At 50.8% G+C, this 19,441-nt stretch overlaps 1 protein-coding gene across 2 annotated transcripts in view; it reads left to right on the top strand.

Annotated features, from left to right (window-relative positions):
* The window catches only part of LOC142295380 (uncharacterized), a 65,553-nt gene extending 46,507 nt beyond the window's left edge, over positions 1-19,046 (top strand). Inside the window, exons 6-9 of one of the 2 annotated variants that reach the window (XM_075338486.1) lie at positions 10,613-10,702; positions 13,081-13,155; positions 17,368-17,415; positions 17,541-19,046. In XM_075338486.1, the coding sequence (XP_075194601.1) occupies positions 10,613-10,702; positions 13,081-13,155; positions 17,368-17,413 (211 nt within the window). In that variant the 3' untranslated portion in view covers positions 17,414-17,415; positions 17,541-19,046. Of the gene's footprint in view, positions 1-10,612; positions 10,703-13,080; positions 13,156-17,122; positions 17,153-17,367; positions 17,416-17,540 lie in introns of those variants that run through there. The other variant, XM_075338484.1, reaches the window with a different exon arrangement.
* Positions 19,047-19,441: the final 395 nt, after the last annotated feature.

Genomic DNA, 19,441 nt, shown 5'->3' with positions numbered 1-19,441 from the left:
ACAATATCTCCGGTGTTATGTGTCTGACCGTCAGTCTGACTGGGTAGAATATCTGCCGCTAGCTGAGTTCGCTATCAATAATCAGTATCAGGAATCCATCAAGACTACCCCCTTTTTCTGCAATTTAGGGTTGCATGCATGTTTTGGTTCTTTTTCTTCCGCTGTGGTGGATACTCCTGAGGCTGAATCAACTGTGGACAAATTGAAGGCTATCTGGTCTGAGGTGAAAGAGAACCTGAAGAAGGCAAAGGTTGGTCAAGCCTCCTCTGCTAATAAAAGACGTTCCAAGGGCCCTAGCCTTGGAGTTGGGGACAAGGTATGGTTATCCACATGGAATATTAAACTCAAGGTTCCTTCTGCTAAGCTGGGTCCGAGATTTATGGGACCTTACGAGATAATCGAGGTAATTAATCCCACAGCTTTCGGCCTGCAACTCCCCCCGTCCTTTAAGATATCGAATGTGTTCCATAGGTCCCTCCTCAAGTTATATCGTGTCCCCGTTCACCCAGTCAGTGCCCCCCTCCTCCTGTTTTGGTTTAAGGTAACTTGGAGTATGAGGTACAGAGAATACTTGATTCCCGTATTGTCAGAGGGGCGGTACAGTATTTGGTACATTGGAGGGGTTACAGCCCTGAGGAGAGGTCATGGGTCCCTGCGAGCGATATTCATGCTAAGGGTCTGGTCCGGCAGTTTCACCTCCAATTTCCTGGGAAGCTGGGTTTTGAGGGTCCGGAGGCCCCTCGTGGAGGGGGGGTACTGTTACGTCACCAGCAGAGTCTGCTCCAGCGACTTCTGCTCCGATCACCAGGCGACGCCGTGTTCCTGCCGTGGATGGTGCTGGTGATGGGAGAGGAGTCGATGCCAGCGGCACCGGTGGGTGCAGGCTCTGATCATCCACTGGGCTAGGTTATCTTGGGATCTGCAGTACCGCTGGCTGACTGTGGGTGGAGTGTGTCTTCCAGCTGAAGTTGCCAGCGTTCAGCTACAGCCAATGGGAAGACACGATACCCTTCTTATTCCCCCTCCTGTCACATGACCACTGGCAGAGAAAGTTCTGATTTCCTGGCTCGTGGTCCGCCCTATTCTGTTTTGTGATTCCTGTGTGCTGACGTCTGCGTGTTTTCTGACTACCCTTCTGCCTGCTGTTTTTGTACCTTGCTGCCCGATCCAGATTTGACCTCTGCTCCGTTTTCTGATTACGTCCTTGTTTGCCGATTCTGTCCCTGTTCTGCTATTCCTGATTTGACCCTGCCTGACGACTACTCTCATCGGACTGCAGCCTTCCACGGGTAGTGATCTCCAGGGTCCTGTATAATTCCAAATCCCTGTATAGGGGTTAAAGGGTTTCAGGGTTCTGGGAATCCTGCTTGATGAGTGGCTTCCCTTTAGTCTGTCCATTACATCCCCCCTGAGTCTGTTGATCCAGGCAGGCATTACACTCTGCTGGAGCTACACCTAGCTCCAGCCCGCACTCCTTTCAACTTGAACGCTAACACAAAAACTGTTTGTTTTCCCGCCCCGGGCTGTCTAGACCCCGGGGTGGGCGTGTCCAACCGCCTGGTCCCGCCCACTGGTATGCCTATCTTTCCCTAAGGGGGGGATGACTAGAGTTTCAGGTTGGCTGTGTTTCCTAAGTGAGGGAACAGTGTTATGCGGGGGCCTATCTGTGACTACCTGATTTTTGCCAGGGCGTCACATTCCCCCTTGGTTTAATACAGACCGTCCGCGGGCTGTCCGACCACCAACATTTATTGAACTCGAACTGGAAAAGATGGAAAAGGTAATACATAATACAAGCATACTAACATATTTACATTCAAGTATATTTGGTTTCTTCGCTTACGGGAGGCACTTTTCTTAAATGTTGCACATAGAAAACCGGAACTGGACGGACCGGGTCCTTCTCACCTCACCCACCCAAAGCAACCTAACCCTGGTGCCACCGCTAAGCAATGGTGCGCACCCCTTGCCCAAGTCCAGGTTAGGTCCGGGTGTTGCCCATACGGGCCGGGTAAAAAGTTCCTTACCCGGCAGTCCTTTTTCAAGGGCCCCACATCCAGGGGACCCCTGACCAGGAGGGTGGTCACCAGTTTTGGTGGTGACCAGGCCTCAGCCGACTCCACTGCAGGCCCTTCCTCCAACCAGCCTCTCCAGAGACTGCTGCAGGGTGAGAAGGTTTGTCAGGGACCACTTACAAATGTCAAAACACTGCTGCCGGGACAGCCTCCTCCTGCAGCTTTCCCACAGTCCACTACCGGACAGCACGAGTCCCCAATATCACCTTCACTCACGGGCGGCACTGTCCAAAAAGACTCCATCTTCAGTTGCCGACGGTGCGGGTATGACTGTCCTCCGGACCGGGCTCCATCCTCCACCTGGGGCTCTGACCCCTGATGGCCTCTTCACCTTTAACATACAGGGGTGAAGACGTTCAACAAGAATGGAGCGCTGTAACAGTCAACTTTTCCAACTGCCCTGCCACCCCCCCACCTGTGGTACAGGTGGCCTCCTCAGAGAACTTGAGGACGTTCAACAGGGGTAGCAGGCATTTTAGCAGCAACTTGTAACTTTTAACTATCAAACTTGTGGCGGGCTCCGGCCCCTTTAAGGCCAGGCATTCCCGGGGCACACACTGGCAAAGTGCCCAGGCTGGTCGCAGTGCCGACAGATTGGTACTATCACACCCCCCGACAGCAAACGAGGCCTCATCCTCGGAGGTGGACTCCGCCTCAGCCTCGTACGCCTCCAGCGCACGGTATGTAGGGGGCGATAGAGCCATCCGGTATCCATTTCCACCATCCCGTTGGATATACGCATCCACTGAGGCGTTGACACCGGGGCTGCCCTCATCTGTCTCCTCCGATTCTAAGCTTATGGTTAGGAGATCTTCCGGGCTGGGCGCAATTCCCGTTGCTGCCAGGTGGACTGCCAGAGCCGACATCCTTCCTGCGGCAGGCAGGTCACCGCCAGCTGCTACACGGGGAGTTACTACCGGAGTCTCGGGGTCCACTGCTCCTGCGCCTGGAGCGGGAGCTGCCACATTTCCGTCACCTGCCACATCTGCGGGCGCCGCCGCTCCAGCGACCGGCGCCACTCCGCCATTAGGGTTAGGCGCAGACATCTTCCCGCTTCTCCCCCTTGGTCTTTTGCAGGCACTCTCTTCTGCTGCTGGTAAGTTTCGTTTTACGACCTCGGGGTTTACCTTCTGGCCGTGTTCCCAGGGGGCGGGGCTTCAGCTTCACGCCCTTTTTTCGGGGAAGAAGACGCTGGGCTGCAGTTTTCGTGCCCAAAAATGGCGGCAAAAATGGCGACTTCTGAAAATTTTTCAATGGATCACCGCTGACTGTCCAATTCAAGGCGCACTTCCACAAGGTAAGTGGATGGGTAAGTATCCTGTTCGTGACGCCAAGTTTCAGGGTGTGCTGCCACCGTGCCAGCAGCCGCCGCTGCTCGGGCTCAGTCCTTCCGGTCGGTGGCACAAGGGCATCCGGACCCGGGGGTCTCGCGGACACGCCGAATAAAAGGGGGGACATAGATGTACGGGCTAGGCCGTATTAAGTTTGTGACGCCACTCACGGTGTGTGGTGAGGTGGGACACCACCGCTGCTGTTATGGGGCACCCGGGGGAGATGTAGTGGCAGCTGGATGCTAACCCCTCCGTGGGGAGGGATGGTTGCCCCGGGACCCAGTGTCTTTGTGCAGGGTGTAGCGATGGCAAGGCCCAGTGTGCCCGGACGTGCAGGGGGATATTTGGTTACTCACAATAAATGAATCACACGAGTCTTTTGGTTAACCAAGGTGCTGGTTGCGGCTTGCCGCGGCCAGTTGCATTCGGGTCTCCAACCCAGGCTGGTGGTCACTGTCCTTTTCCTCTGCACTCGTTTGTGTATGGTGGACTTCCTAGTCTTAAACTCAGGAGTCCACTCCCGGCTGGATGTGGCCAAAGGTGCCGTGCCCGCAGACGCTGGCCCGTGGGATCTATGGGCCTTGGCGGGGACCTCCTATCCCTATCGGTGGGCTGTTGTCTTCTATGAGGGACTTTGGGTTGGACAGGACCTCTAGTCCTGGCCTCAATTGGTTAATTAACCAGGCCACTGCTTTCCGGTCCTGGCTTCAGGGTCTGAGCACCCACTCTGTGCTACGGTTTCCGGGTTAGTTCCCCGTGTCGGTACCGGCAGGCTACAACCCTGTCCCGGTCCACCTCGGTTCTGCCGAGCCGTCTTCCCGTCTCCTGCTGATGGAGACCACCGTCTGCCTCCTAGCCAAGGCACCAGGGTTCCAACCCTGGTAAGGTTCAACTTGAACCTCCTCTGCTGGAGCTACACCTAGCTCCAGCCCGCACTCCTTTCAACTTGAACTCTAACACAAAAACTGTTTGTTTTCCCACCCCGGGCTGTATAGACCCCGGGGTGGGCGTGTCCAACCACCTGGTCCCGCCCACTGGTCTGCCTATATTTCCCTAAGGGGGGGTGACTAGGGTTTCAGGTTGGCCGTGTGTTTCCTAAGTGAGGGAACGGTGTTATGCGGGGGCCTATCTGTGACTACCTGGTTTTTGCTAGGGCGTCACGCTAGGAGAAAATAATGCATGCATTTTTGAGCATCTTTGTGACCTCAAACGCACCAAAAACACAGCAAAAGATGCCCTGTGTGAACTTAGCCTAAGGTTCTGCATAGCAGGAGAGGGGCCGGTTCTGAAAACCCGAAGGCCATTCCTGAAGGCTTCGGATCTTGAAACTTATCCCGGCGGGACTGCGAAACTGCCAGGGCATGACATGGATGGTTAGTTGGGTCAAGGGAAGTGGGACGATCCTGCAGCACCGAAGACCAGTGTGAAGAACTCTGAGGGTATTGACAGAGAAAGGAGAGGTTGACACTGCTCATTACGGTAACCTGGGCACAGTGAAGGCGCCGCTGCACCCATGGTTGGGGCTTTTAGACTGAAGAATGGCTGCACTGCATTTATATGGTAGTCCTAAAGGGAAGGAAAACCCTTTCAAGTGGAGGAACATTGAACAACTTGTCTGCTATGCAACCGATAAGAGAAAGTAAAGACCGTTTTGTTAAAGACACCCCGGTGTGGTGTGAACTCTGTCTGTCCCTGCATGTGTGTGTGGAAAGATGGACAGGGTCCGCCAGGAACAAGTGACTGTCTTGCACCTAGATGCACACAACCAGGGGACTGTTGATGAAGGAGCACGGCGTCCTTGCGAGCCCAGCGCCCCCTCCTTCACATGCAAGAGGGTATTCTACTGTGATAGACCACTAAGTGCCCTCACAACACATGACCTTCATTTCTGTCTTTTAAAGGTGGAAGGTATGATGTAGGAATATGATCTCAATGGACCTTAAATGTAAACACGAGTACAGATAAAAGACGGTAATTGCCTAAGACCAGTCTCAGCTGCCTAAGGTGCATTTTAACCCCTTAATGATGGGGCTAATTTTAACTTTAAAAAACAGGCCCCTTGCGTTTTTAGCTACTTTCGCTGGTCCCGTCGGGGCATCCGTCCAAACCCTTCACCCGCAAAACGTGTTTCGGACGCATGCACTGACATGGCCATTGACTATAATGGAGCAGACGGAGTCAGCGTGTGCTCTGTCTTGCACCATTTTTGGACATATACGTTTTCTGCAAGCGGGCACCCGAACATAGTAGCCTAGGTGGGGACTTATGCTGTATATAGGAGGATGTGTGGAGGCTAATGCTGTATATAGCAGACTGTGCAGTGGCTCATGCTGTATATTTGAGGCTACGTGGGGGGCGCATTCTGTATATAGGAGGCTGTGAGGTCTCAGGCTGCATATAGGAGGGCTAAGGGCGGCTTTGCACACTACGACATCGCAGGTGCGATGTCAGTGGGGTCAAATCGAAAGTGACGCACATCCGGCGTCACTTGCGATGTCGTAGTGTGTAAAACCTTTTGGATACGATGAACGAGCGCAAAAGCGTCGTTATCGTATCATCAGTGTATTCTCCGACATTTCCATAATGCCGGTGCAGAGACAGGTACGATGTGGTTCCTCGTTCCTGCGGCAGCACACATCGCTGTGTGTAAAGCCGCAGGAGCGAGGAACATCTCCTACCTGCCTCCCGGCTGCAATGAGAAGGAAGGAGGTGGGCGGGATGTTTACATCCTGTTCATCTCCACCCCTCCACCGCTATTGGCCGCCTGCCGTGTGACATCGCTATGACGCCGCACGACCTGCCCCCTTAGGAAGGAGGCGGGTCGCCGGCCAGAGCGACGGTCGCAGGGCAGGTGAGTGCATGATGTGAAGCTGGTGTAGCGATAATTTTCGCTACGCCAGCTATCACAAGATATTTATGCAGGAGAGAATATCCAGGGCACAGATCCGCTTCAAATATAAAGGAAGATAAGTCCTTCAGTATCGGCTGGAAAAACTTGCTCTGCGGTGCCACTGGTGCAAACAGATATGTGACTTATAAGTAGTAAAGAAAAAACACCAGGCACTCACCAGAGCTTGCTTGTGCAGGTTTATGATTTATTCAATCATTAGGGCTTTCATGTGCATAGGGGCTGGTGGGTGGGGAGGGAGAGGACGCTGGCACGTCCATGTTTTTTCTTTACTACTTATATATCACAAGATATCGTACCTGCGACGGGGGCGGGGACTATCGCACTCGACATCGCAGCATCGGTTTGCGATGTGGTAATGTGCAAAGCCCGCCTAAGAGTGTCTATAGTGTGCTGTGTGGGGGGTAATACTGTGGTACCGCTCCCTGAAGAAACTGCACTGCTAAATGTGCATAGGGCCTTGGGTGCCCTACCTGGAGTACTGCAATATGGGTAAATGATGCCAAATACTATAAGGTTGTGATGTATGAAAGATGCTTTGTAGAATAGTAGTGATATTATGTATTCAATAAGCCTGAGGCTGATTGCCCACTTAGGAACTGTGCATGTATAAGTTTGACCAAGCAGGTGAGGTGATTCCCTATGCTCGAACTTGTATGGTGCTTTACAGAATGTATGGTGACTATTAAAATGTTATGTATACAATAAGTATATACTATACAACTATAATCAAATAGTTGTTGATGTTGTTGTGACGCCCATGAGGCTTCAGTCGCCACAGGGTACTGCACCTCACTTAAGGTGCAGTATTCATCTCGGGTAAGGAAGGGGTTGACGGTGTTTCCACATTTCACCTTACAGACAGCATAGGTACCTTCTCACTGGGGACTGGACTAGGGTAGGCTGGGGGGGTAGCCATCACGAGGCATGGGACTTTCCCGGTCACTAAGGCAACCACCTGGGGGGCAGGTACCACTTGGGGTAGAGATAGGAGCAACTCTTACACAAACTTCAGTCAAGTCGGGACTTCAGTTCTGGCAGCACACCACCACTTTCTTCCTTCTTTTTCTTCACGGAGCCTGAGGCTTGGAGCGGGAAGCTCAGCCTGGGTTCCTCACTTCTGGAGGGGCATCCCTTGGAAAAGAACACTTTCAAATACCGGTGGGTATGTCTAACTTATCCGGGATCGGCTGGAGCCCATCATGACAGAGACCAGTACCCCCGGGCAACCAAAGGACAGTGAGTAAACTGTCGTGTCCATCCTTCAATCCTGGCACCCCATGCTTCAGCGCCAATGGCCACTACTACTACAATCATCCTCCCTGGGGCCTAGCTTCGACTACAGGAAGCTGAACTACTCTAGCTGAGACACTATCTGCCCCAGAGGATTGCGACCACAGTGGCGGCTAATCCCTGGACGCATATTGCAGGTGTCGTCACGAGATAACTCCCAACATCCTCCTCATCTCCCCACCATCATCCCATACTCCATCTCCCTTTTATTGTAAACCTCGGGGTCACGAAACCGGGCAAGGGCCACCATGACATCCCCCTGGCCCAACATCGCCGGCCTGGCGACGGGTTCAGTTTACCCCTGCCTCATGGGTGCTACATTGCTATAAGACAATTGTGTACAGGCCTTTATCAGCATTTCTCACTTATTTGCTGTGATTTCTACACCATTGCATTCTATGATAAATAGAAGGTGAATTCTATTATTGCTAAAAGCACAGGTGAAGAAATCTATGTGGCCTCTTCCTCACTACCGTAATCACATTAACAATGCTTATGGATTTTTCTTAAAGTGTAATAATCATGTCTGTAGATAACTAATAATTACAATGATGCAATGATGGGAATATATTTACACTTTCAGCCATGCTATATGATTAGGACGATTTCCCCTTAATAATTATTAGAACCTGGCACTTTTTTCTGATCTAATTTGGATATGCATGTCACCGGGGTTGGGGTTACCTTAACCTGATTTGTTTAATCACACGGAAACTAGTATGTGTCCTTTAAATGTGTATGAAATTCAATAAAATATATTTCAAAATTGTTGCACAAAAGTTCATGTGTCAAAGACTCTAGTGTTTTGTGTTCTTGGTTAAAGTGGGGGCTAATTCTGTCTACAGGGTGCTATGTGGGGGCTAATTCTGTCTACAGGGTGCTATGTGGGGGCTAGTCCTGTCTACAGGGTGCTATGTGGGGGCTAATTCTGTCTACTGGGTGCTATGTGGGAGCTCATTCTGTCTACAGGGTGCTATGTGGGGGCTAATTCTGTCTACAGGGTGCTATGTGGGGGTTAATTCTGTCTACAGGGTGCAATGTGGGGGCTAATTCTGTCTACAGGGTGCTATGTGGGGGCTAATTCTGTCTACAGGGTGCTATGTGGGGGCTAGTCCTGTCTACAGGGTGCTATGTGGGGGCTAATTCTGTCCACAGGGTGCTATGTGGGGCCTAATTCTGTCTACTGGGTGCTATGTGGGAGCTCATTCTGTCTACAGGGTGCTATGTGGGGGCTAATTCTGTCTACAGGGTGCTATGTGGGGGTTAATTCTGTCTACAGGGTGCTATGTGGGGGCTAATTCTGTCTACAGGGTGCTATGTGGGGGCTAATTCTGTCTACAGGGTGCTATGTGGGGGCTAATTCTGTCTACAGGGTGCTATGTGGGGGCTACTTCTGTCTACAGGGTGCTATGTGGGGCCTAATTCTGTCTACTGGGTGCTATGTGGGGGCTCATTCTGTCTACAGGGTGCTATGTGGGGGCTCATTCTGTCTACAGGGTGCTATGTGGGGGCTAATTCTGTCTACAGGGTGCTATGTGGGGGCTAATTCTGTCTACAGGGTGCTATGTGGGGGCTAATTCTGTCTACAGGGTGCTATGTGGGGCCTAATTCTGTCTACTGGGTGCTATGTGGGGGCTCATTCTGTCTACAGGGTGCTATGTGGGGGCTCATTCTGTCTACAGGGTGCTATGTGGGGGCTAATTCTGTCTACAGGATGCTACGTGGGGGCTAATTCTGTCTACAGGGTGCTATGTGGGGCCTAATTCTGTCTACTGGGTGCTATGTGGGAGCTCATTCTGTCTACAGGGTGCTATGTGGGGGCTAATTCTGTCTACAGGGTGCTATGTGGGGGTTAATTCTGTCTACAGGGTGCAATGTGGGGGCTAATTCTGTCTACAGGGTGCTATGTGGGGGCTAATTCTGTCTACAGGGTGCTATGTGGGGGCTAATTCTGTCTACAGGGTGCTATGTGGGGGCTAATTCTGTCTACAGGGTGCTATGTGGGGGCTACTTCTGTCTACAGGGTGCTATGTGGGGCCTAATTCTGTCTACTGGGTGCTATGTGGGGGCTCATTCTGTCTACAGGGTGCTATGTGGGGGCTCATTCTGTCTACAGGGTGCTATGTGGGGGCTAATTCTGTCTACAGGATGCTACGTGGGGGCTAATTCTGTCTACAGGGTGCTATGTGGGGGCTAATTCTGTCTACTGGGTTCTATGTGGGGGCTAATTCTGTCTACAGGGTGCTATGTGGGGGCTAATTCTGTCTACAGGGTGCTATGTGGGGGTTAATTCTGTCTACAGGGTGCTATGTGGGGGCTAATTCTGTCTACAGGGTTCTATGTGGGGGCTAATTCTGTCTACAGGGTGCTATGTGGGGGCTAATTCTGTCTACAGGGTGCTATGTGGGGGTTAATTCTGTCTACAGGGTGCTATGTGGGGGCTAATTCTGTCTACAGGGTGCAATGTGGGGGCTAATTCTGTCTACAGGGTGCTATGTGGGGGCTAATTCTGTCTACAGGGTGCTATGTGGGGGCTAATTCTGTCTACTGGGTTCTATGTGGGGGCTAATTCTGTCTACAGGGTGCTATGTGGGGGCTAATTCTGTCTACAGGGTGCTATGTGGGGGTTAATTCTGTCTACAGGGTGCAATGTGGGGGCTAATTCTGTCTACAGGGTTCTATGTGGGGGCTAATTCTGTCTACAGGGTGCTATGTGGGGGCTAATTCTGTCTACAGGGTGCTATGTGGGGGCTAATTCTGTCTACTGGGTTCTATGTGGGGGCTAATTCTGTCTACTGGGTTCTATGTGGGGGCTAATTCTGTCTACAGGGTGCTTATGTGGGGGCTAATTCTGTCTACAGGGTGCTATGTGGAGTCACACTGCACCCTGAATGGTGCAATCTCTCTGACATGTCACCAGATCATTGTAGGTCGAAGGTCACTGTTGTCACTGGTCACTGTTGTGAAATCTGTCATTGCTTTTATTTTCTCCATGTCTGAAACAGATGGATCCACAAAATCCAGACAACACCTATAGAGTTCACGGCAGAAAAATATCCAAGAACCGAATGGAGACCTTCACTTGGGACTATCCAGTACGTATGTTATTTCTGGGCATAAAATACCATAAGACAAGTCTAATATACAGTATTATACAAGTTAGGCTTTTGCGTGACCCAGTGGTGGAGTGCAACATTTGTAGTGAGCCAGTGGTGGAGTGCAGCATTTGTAGTGACCCAGTGGTAGAGTGCAGCATTTGTAGTGACCCAGTGGTGGAGTGCAGCATTTGTAGTGACCCAGTGGTGGAGTGCAGCATTTGTAGTGACCCAGTGGTAGAGTGCAGCATTTGTAGTGACCCAGTGGTGAAGTGCAGTATTTGTAGTGACCCAGTGGTGAAGTGCAGTATTTGTAGTGACCCAGACGTTTATTGCACACCCCCGCTAGTCTGGTGCTTTCTATTACTCCCTAATTATCCCGTAGTTGTTTTGCCACCTCACGCAATCCACCTGGCCGACTTTTTCTAGTGGTTCAGCTTAATAATAGCATACGTGGAATCTAAGGAGTTAATATTAAAGTCAAGGTGCCAAAAAAAAAATACAATACCTGAAAAAATGTAAAGTATTAATGGTTTATTGTTTTGTTTAAATATTATCATTTGTTTTTAATTTACCAAAATATAACAATTTAAAAAGTTTGATATTTTCCACTTTTGAACACTAGGGGGAGCAGCTGTTGAAAACCTAGTGTACAACTAGCTCACATTACAACTGCAGTAAAAATGGATGGAATCTGCTATCAAAAGGATAAGGGAGAATCAAGTTTAGGATCACAGTGCAGAGACATATTATTGGTGACTGCAAAGTGATCCTGAATTGTGGAAAGTGTCGCCGAGGACAGCTGGCATAGACCCCATTGTATAATGTGCCCCACTGTATACTCTGCCACCATATACTGTGCCACCATATTACTGTGCCACCTTCAATCCCAGCAGCTCCTCCTGTCAATGCTCTGCTCGCAAAGAGCGATGACAGGAAGAACTGCCAGGAGCGGAGGTCCAAGGTGAGTATTTGCGGTGGTAAGCAGTTATCACAGCCTGAGCCTGGTATTGTACTGTAGATGACAGGCCGCGATCACTGCTCCACGCTGCATGTATTCTCTTCAGACCCCCGCTCCCAGCAATTCTTCAGCCTGGTGTCTCAGCAGCTCCTCCTGTCAGCGCACAGAATGGTGACAGAAGGAGTTGCCGGGAGTGGAGATCCGAGGTGCAGTGATTGCAGCCTAACATCTATAGTACAATACTGGGCTCTGGATGCCGATTACCGCCACTGTACTGTGGGGGAAGTGAAGCGCACAGTATACACTATGAGCTCCACAGAGATGGCGCTGATCTCCTCCCTTTGCTGTCATAGGACAGCCCAGGGGGGCTTGCTCAGATCACAGTAGGAAGCCGCTACAGTGCAGGAGATAGTATGTGTCCGACCCTGTTATCTCTATACACAGGAACTGCCGTATATGAGGTGTGTTAAGGTCCAGTCACACACAACGACTTACCAGCGATCCCGAAAACGATGCGACCTGATAGGGATCGCAGGTAAGTCGCTGGGAGGTCGCTGGTGAGATGTCACACAGTCAGATCTTACCAGCGATGCAGGAACAATACAGGTCGCAGTAGCAACCTGTATAACGATCTCAGCAGTCACTGGGACCCTGTCACACAGTGTTAAACACAGCGATGTGTCCTGTCCAGCAGGACATTGCCTTTGAAGAAAATGGCCGGGACCATTCTGCAACGACTAGAGATCTCACAGCAGGGACCTGATCGCTGGTAGGTGTCACACATAACAAGATCGCTAACGGGATCGCTACTGCATCACAGAAACTGTGACTCAGCTGCGATCTCGCTAGCGATCTCGTTATGTGTGACGGTACCTTAACTGTTGTTACAAACTGCAAATCCAAGATAGTATCACCCAGTGTTTGACTAAAAATAGAATTAAATAAAACTTAAACAGTGAATTTAATTTTGTATTAAAAATTATTGATTCCATAATCAGTATTATTAATACAAAATATTACAATGGCAGCACCTTCCCTTTAAAGGGCCTGCAATGTAAAAACCATTTCCAACATTTAAATGAGGCATTACGATGTTATAATAAATTGTGGACCCGGCATGGCCGCTCCTAAGTCAGTGTTCGGTAATAAGTGGTGTTTACATGGGGATTTGGACGTCTGCTGCCCTAATATTGGTGGGACATCCTAACGACTGGTCATCAATAGTCATATCTTGGAAAGTCCCTTTATCTGAGATGTAGGAAATGTACAAAGCTTGTCACGAAAGTATTTGGGTTGGATTGCTAAAATGGGAATATACCATATCTGTGGTCCTCTTGAAAACCACCCCTTTACAAATCCTAATCATCTCCGTTACTTGTACATTTCCATGAGATGATATATGTTTTATGTACTATAGAGAAGTGACCACCGAGCCTGAAGAGGAGGAGACAACTGAAGATGAAGGGCAAGAGAATGGACGCAGCATAACCAGGTAAGAGCTGAGATTTACTGAGCAAACCTTCTAGTTGATTCTTTATTACTATGTATATCTGACTACACAGAGCGGCCATTTAGGGGTTATTTATGTGTGGCGCCCCTGACCTGGTCAGGCACCACTGAGTACTGCACCCATGCTGGGGACAGTACAATACAGGTAATCCAGAAGGCTGACCGAGGTGTGACTACACAGGCGCATAGTGATCAGGTCTCACACATGTACCTTTGGGAGGACCCCTGGGGATCCCAGGAAGGGGAAAAACCTTCACCTCCACTTGAGGAGTGGAGGGGGCGAAGCCTCCATCTCCACTCAAGGGGTGTGGTAGAGAGCCTGGTTGCTAGGTGGCGAAGGCAGGCACAAGGGGAAAAGAGAAGGAGGAGAAAAGAGTCTGAAGCAGAGTGTGGAGGAGTGAGGAGCAGGGAAGTGGAGCTCAGACAGGAGCAGCAGTGCAGGTCCCACGAGTGAGCCAGTTTAGTGTGCAGCTCAGGAAGAGCAGAAGCAGACCCTGGAGCTGTTGCAGTCTAACAGCGTCCGCGCAGTGACTACCGACGGGGGAGAACGGTCACCTGGTAGTGCTGCCCGAACACCACACACAGCTGGAGAGAGAGCAGTGTAGTGGAAAGTAAGGAGACTGTCAGGGAGTACCAGGCCCAAACGGGCGGCAGATCCCGGTGCGGGGATAGATCCACCTTTCCTTGCTAAACCTGCCGGTGTGGGGCCCTTAAAGCCCACGCCACAACACCACAAAAGCCGCAGCCACGTAGCCACAGTTAGGGCCCATAGTTCACAGGAGGCAAGCAGCTGGAGTAATCTGGTCCAGGCGACAAGCAAACGGCAAACAAACGAGGGGAGCAGTTACTTCCCTGGGTGACCCCCATAGGGACTAAAAGTCGGGGTTACCACAAACCACAGAAGGGCTAAGGAAGGCGAGTCGGTAGCCACCCTCATCAGTCAGCCTGAAGGACACCTGGTTCCAGCCTGGTTCATCCCAGCTACGCCCGGGTTACTCACCCTGCCATCAACTGTGAGTAAAACCCCTGAAAGACATTCTGATTGTGTGGAGTTATTCTGCGCCTTGTGGTTCTACACACCTACACAGGGCCCTGGGGCTTGCCTCACTCTCAGGAGGCTATTACAACTGGCTGCACCCACCATCAGCCCCAGGCATCCCTTAACCTGCAGTGGCGGTCCCCACTGACCGCAATTCTGAGAGTGGCGTCACGACAATCCTAAAAGAAGATCTTTTACCTGTGACAAGATCCAGCCGAGTGGAGTCCCTGAAGGTAATGCACCGACACTGCACTTGTGGGGCTTCACATCTGGCGTCACGAACAGGATAAGGACTAGACCTGTTCAGACAGGTGACCATGTGCCTGGGCGGTCTGCTTGAAAAATTGGAAGCGCCGCCATATTGCCACCATGAAAAGCGCGCTGGAAAACAACAGCAGCCCGCGCTGGGAGAAGTTACCGCCCACGAAGAGGTGTGGCTACCCAGAGATCCCCTGCAGAGTCCTGACCTCGCAAGTGATGAGAGCGGAGGCGTTCAGAGACGTCGGGACAGAAAGGGAGCCAGAAGCCTGCTGCTGGAAGAGGCAGAGCAGAAACTGAAGAGCCTGCTACTGGAGGCAGCGACGAGTCCGCTGCTGGGAAATCGTGTAGAAGAAGGCGCAGAGGAAATGGCGTCTGAACGCAGAGACCCAGAGCCAGGCTCCGCTGCCTGGTGGTATCAGGAACTTGCCCAGTTCTGCGACCGACTGGAGACCCGGGTCGTAGAGCAGATCAGAGAGGAACGCACGGAGCTTCTGGAGATGGCTGCCGCGGTGCAGGCCTATGAGGAAAAAGCTGCGCGACGAGTGCCAGACCGAGCGGCGACGACTCAGACCCCGATGGTGCCACCGATGGGTGAGTCCAGTGTTGCCCCTGCCAGCGCGAGTGCCCCGACCCCTGCTGCCACGCCCGCGGTCCCTGAAGAGGCGCCCGGCGCGGCGACGCTGGACCAGGCCGCAGCAGCGATGCCCTGCCCGGCCCGCCAAGCCCAGGCCGCCGCAGCGATGCCCTGCCCGGCCCGCAAAGATCCGGCTGCCACCGCGACCCTCATCCATGCCGCGGGTGTGACGCTGACCCAGGCCGCCACCTTGCTAGGCCCGGCCCGCCAAGACCCCACCGCAGCAGCGACGCTCATCCACGCCGCAGGCGAGGTGCTGGACCAGGCCGCAGCCACGCCAGGTGCGGCCCGCCAAGCTCCGATCGCTGCAGCGACGCCCAGCCCAGCCTGCACAGATCCCATCGTAGCTGCGACGCCAATTCAGGCCGCCGCAGCGATGCCCTGCCCGGCCCGCCAAGAACCGGCCACAGTAGCGATGCCCGCTAAGACTCCAGCTGCGACCCTGATTGAGACTGCGACAGCGACGCTGATCCAGGCCGCCGCCATGTCAGGCGCGGCCCGCCAAGACCAGGCCGCCGCCATGTCAGGCGCGGCCCGCCAAGACCAGGCCGCCGCCATGTCAGGCGCGGCCCGCCAAGACCAGGCCGCTGCCATGTCAGGCGCGGCCCGCCAAGACAAGAATGTACCACTGTTTACCCCGGCCTGCAAGGCCAGAGCAGACACCGCTCCCCAGTCTAAGGAAGTCCCTGCTAGGAAGTCCCTGATAGGAGAGGACCCCGAATACTGGAAGCTGAAGGCTGACCTAGAGGCCCAGTTCCCACAGGAGATGGTGGATCGGTATCTGCTCCCTCCGCACACCCCCAAGGCGACTTCTGCAGCAACCACTCCAAAAAGTCCCCCGCCCGGGCCTGCTGATGAACACCCATCCCCGGCGCTGCCACAACAGGAGTGCTTAGAAGAACTAAGGGGGAGAGGAGGCCAGGAAGCTGAGGAGCTGACCCCGGAGCCATCAGCAGTGGATCCATGCCCAGAGCCAGAGATGCTGCCGTATTCCCGCTGGGATGAAGAGGAAGAGTTGCCTAGAAACCTCACCTGGGGGCCTGCAGGCAGTGAAGTAACAGCCCAGCAGAATCCAGCCCGTAGGACACGGCGCCGTAGCAGAACCAAGCTTTCCCCTGCACCGCAGTCTCCAGAGCAGAAAAAAAGAAGTCATGGCCAGAGACTTGGAAGAGAAACGGTTCCTGAGAAGGGCCAAATCCCAGGTTAGAGGCCCACTTTGTCGTGGAGTTGTGGAAGACTTCAGCTTGAAATCAGGATATGGCTTCATAGTAGCTCCTGGTATGAAGGAAGGCATCTTTGTTAATAGAAGAGACGTAAGAGCCCATTTGCCCAGAGGACATCCGGGAAGGAACTTACAGATGGGAGATACAGTGGAATTCACAATGCATCAGGGAGAAAGAGGATGGTATGCACTTGACGTTACGCCATGTACCAGAGATTCCTATAGAAACCCAGTTGTCTCCATACCACAAGAAAAAGAAACAGATACAGAAGAAGAAAGGAAAGATAAAGAACCCACTGATGAGACTACCTCCGATGATGAGAGAAATGGAGAAAGTAACAGGTGCCGCAGCCCTACATATGTAACTCATATAGTCCCCCATGTGAGATCATTGGTGTATCCTTGTATATTGTGCACACATTCACCTGTTACACTCATCATGCACACAATACTTTATATTCCTCTTATTCTGTCTACTCTTCTTTTTCAGAGCGTAGATGCATATAGTAAAAATCATACTCTTCTTTTTAAGCCTGTCCACTGATGACTGGCATAGAGGCCTTCATCAGTGCCCTGCAATCATGTTATAGGGGTGCCGATTGGCGCATATAATGATGCACCCCTATACAGGCGTGCTGTTAATGCCGCTGTCAGTTTGACAGTGGCAACTACAAGTTAACAGTCGCTTCTTTTAGAGGAAGGTTCTGGCAGTGTCACAGCTATTATCTGCCGGGTATGCCAGCCTGGTATGGTGTGGGCAGAGCCCGTGAGCCTGCTCCATACACCCACTACTGACTTGCGCTGTATAAGAATCATGGATATCGGTAAGGGGTTAATCAATGGCAGTTTTATTCACTTGAATGGTGTGAGCTGCACTTCCATTCATACAGTGACCTCAGGACAGACTATAAAACGTTCCATATATCATGTGCCTTCTGCACATATTTGTATAGTAGGGGCGTATACTCCATATCACAGTATATCTATAAATGGGGGATGTTTTTCTTAACACTCGTGTTACCTTGTTTCTATTTTTTAGACTACAACGCTTTTTATCCTGGATATGCTGCTTCAGCAAAAATTAACAGTGAGTATACAAGATTATTTCTATACATGTATATCCCCAGGTCTTACCATCATTCTGTAATAATCTGCTTTTAGCTTTAAGAGCTTGTTTTTTTAACTAATTTTTACTAATTTATTACAAACTAGTAACAACAACATACCATCGGGCAAAACTACAACATCAACAACATACCATCTGGCAAAACAAGAACAACAGCAACGTACCATCGGGCAAAACTACAACATCAACAACATACCATCTGGCAAAACAAGAACAACAGCAACGTACCATCGGGCAAAACTACTACATCAACAACATACCATCTGGCAAAACAAGAACAACAGCAACGTACCATCGGGCAAAACTACTACATCAACAACATACCATCTGGCAAAACAAGAACAACAGCAACGTACCATCGGGCAAAACTACAACATCAACAACATACCATCTGGCAAAACAAGAACAACAGCAACGTACCATCGGGCAAAACTACTACATCAACAACATACCATCTGGCAAAACAAGAACAACAGCAACGTACCATCGGGCAAAACTACAACATCAACAACATACCATCTGGCAAAACAAGAACAACAGCAACGTACCATCGGGCAAAACTACTACATCAACAACATACCATCTGGCAAAACAAGAACAACAGCAACGTACCATCGGGCAAAACTACAACATCAACAACATACCATCTGGCAAAACAAGAACAACAGCAACGTACCATCTGGCGAAACAAGAACAACAGCAACGTACCATCTGTCAAAACAATAACATCAGCAACATACCATCTGGCGAAACAAGAACAACAGCAACGTACCATCGGGCAAAACTACAACATCAACAACATACCATCTGGCAAAACAAGAACAACAGCAACGTACCATCTGGCGAAACAAGAACAACAGCAACGTACCATCTGTCAAAACAATAACATCAGCAACATACCATCTGGCGAAACAAGAACAACAGCAACGTACTATCTGGCGAAACAAGAACAACAGCAACGTACCATCTGGCGAAACAATAACAACAGCAGCGTACCATCTGGCGAAACAAGAACAGCAGCAACGTACCATCTGGCGAAACAAGAACAACAGCAACGTACCATCTGGCGAAACAAGAACAGCAGCAACGTACCATCTGGCAAAAGAAGAACAACAGCAACGTACCATCTGGCAAAACAAGAACAACAGCAAGGTACCATCTGGCAAAACAAGAACAACAGCAACGTACCATCTGGCAAAACAAGAACAACAGCAACGTACCATCTGGCAAAACAAGAACAACAGCAATGTACCATCTGGCAAAAGAAAAACAACAGCAACGTACCATCTGGCAAAAGAAGAACAACAGCAACGTACCATCTGGCAAAACAAGAACCACAGCAACGTACCATCTGGCAAAACAAGAACAACAGCAACGTACCATCTGGCAAAGAAAGAACAACAGAACATACCATCTGGCAAAACAAGAACAACAGCAACGTACTATCTGGCAAAACAAGAACAACAGCAACGTACCATCTGGCAAAGCAAATACAACAGCAACGTATTATCTGGCAAAACAAGAACAACAGCAACGTACCATCTGGCAAAACAAGAACAACAGCAACATACCATCTGGCAGACCAACAGCAACCTACCATTTTTTTCTAAATTGCAAATAAAATTATGCAAATAACATATTGAAAAATGTCCGTTCAATTGAAAAGCAATAGAGTGTCATGTGAATTCTTTGGGAAAGAGTAACAAATGGGATGTCTGGAGACCAGGGCTGCCAGTAGGAATTTAAGGGCCCTATACTGCCAAAATAATTGGGTCCCTTTGAGACTCCGCCCAGGCTCCACCTCAGGTCCACCTCCATAACTTGAACATTCCACAATCCCACTGCCCACTCTCCTGCATATATGAGTACACAGGCTGCATATAAATAGACTAGAGATGCCACTGAGAGTGTTATACCCAATAAAGGCTCCTGCTGGCTGTATACCCAATAAAGGCTACGGGCTGCATACTCAATAGAGGCTGCTGAG

The sequence above is a fragment of the Anomaloglossus baeobatrachus genome, chromosome 3 (genome assembly GCF_048569485.1).
Source record: "Anomaloglossus baeobatrachus isolate aAnoBae1 chromosome 3, aAnoBae1.hap1, whole genome shotgun sequence".
NCBI lineage: Eukaryota > Metazoa > Chordata > Amphibia > Anura > Aromobatidae > Anomaloglossus > Anomaloglossus baeobatrachus.
The sequence above is the reverse complement of the archived record's forward strand: the minus strand, read 5'-3'. Positions and strand labels throughout refer to the sequence as shown.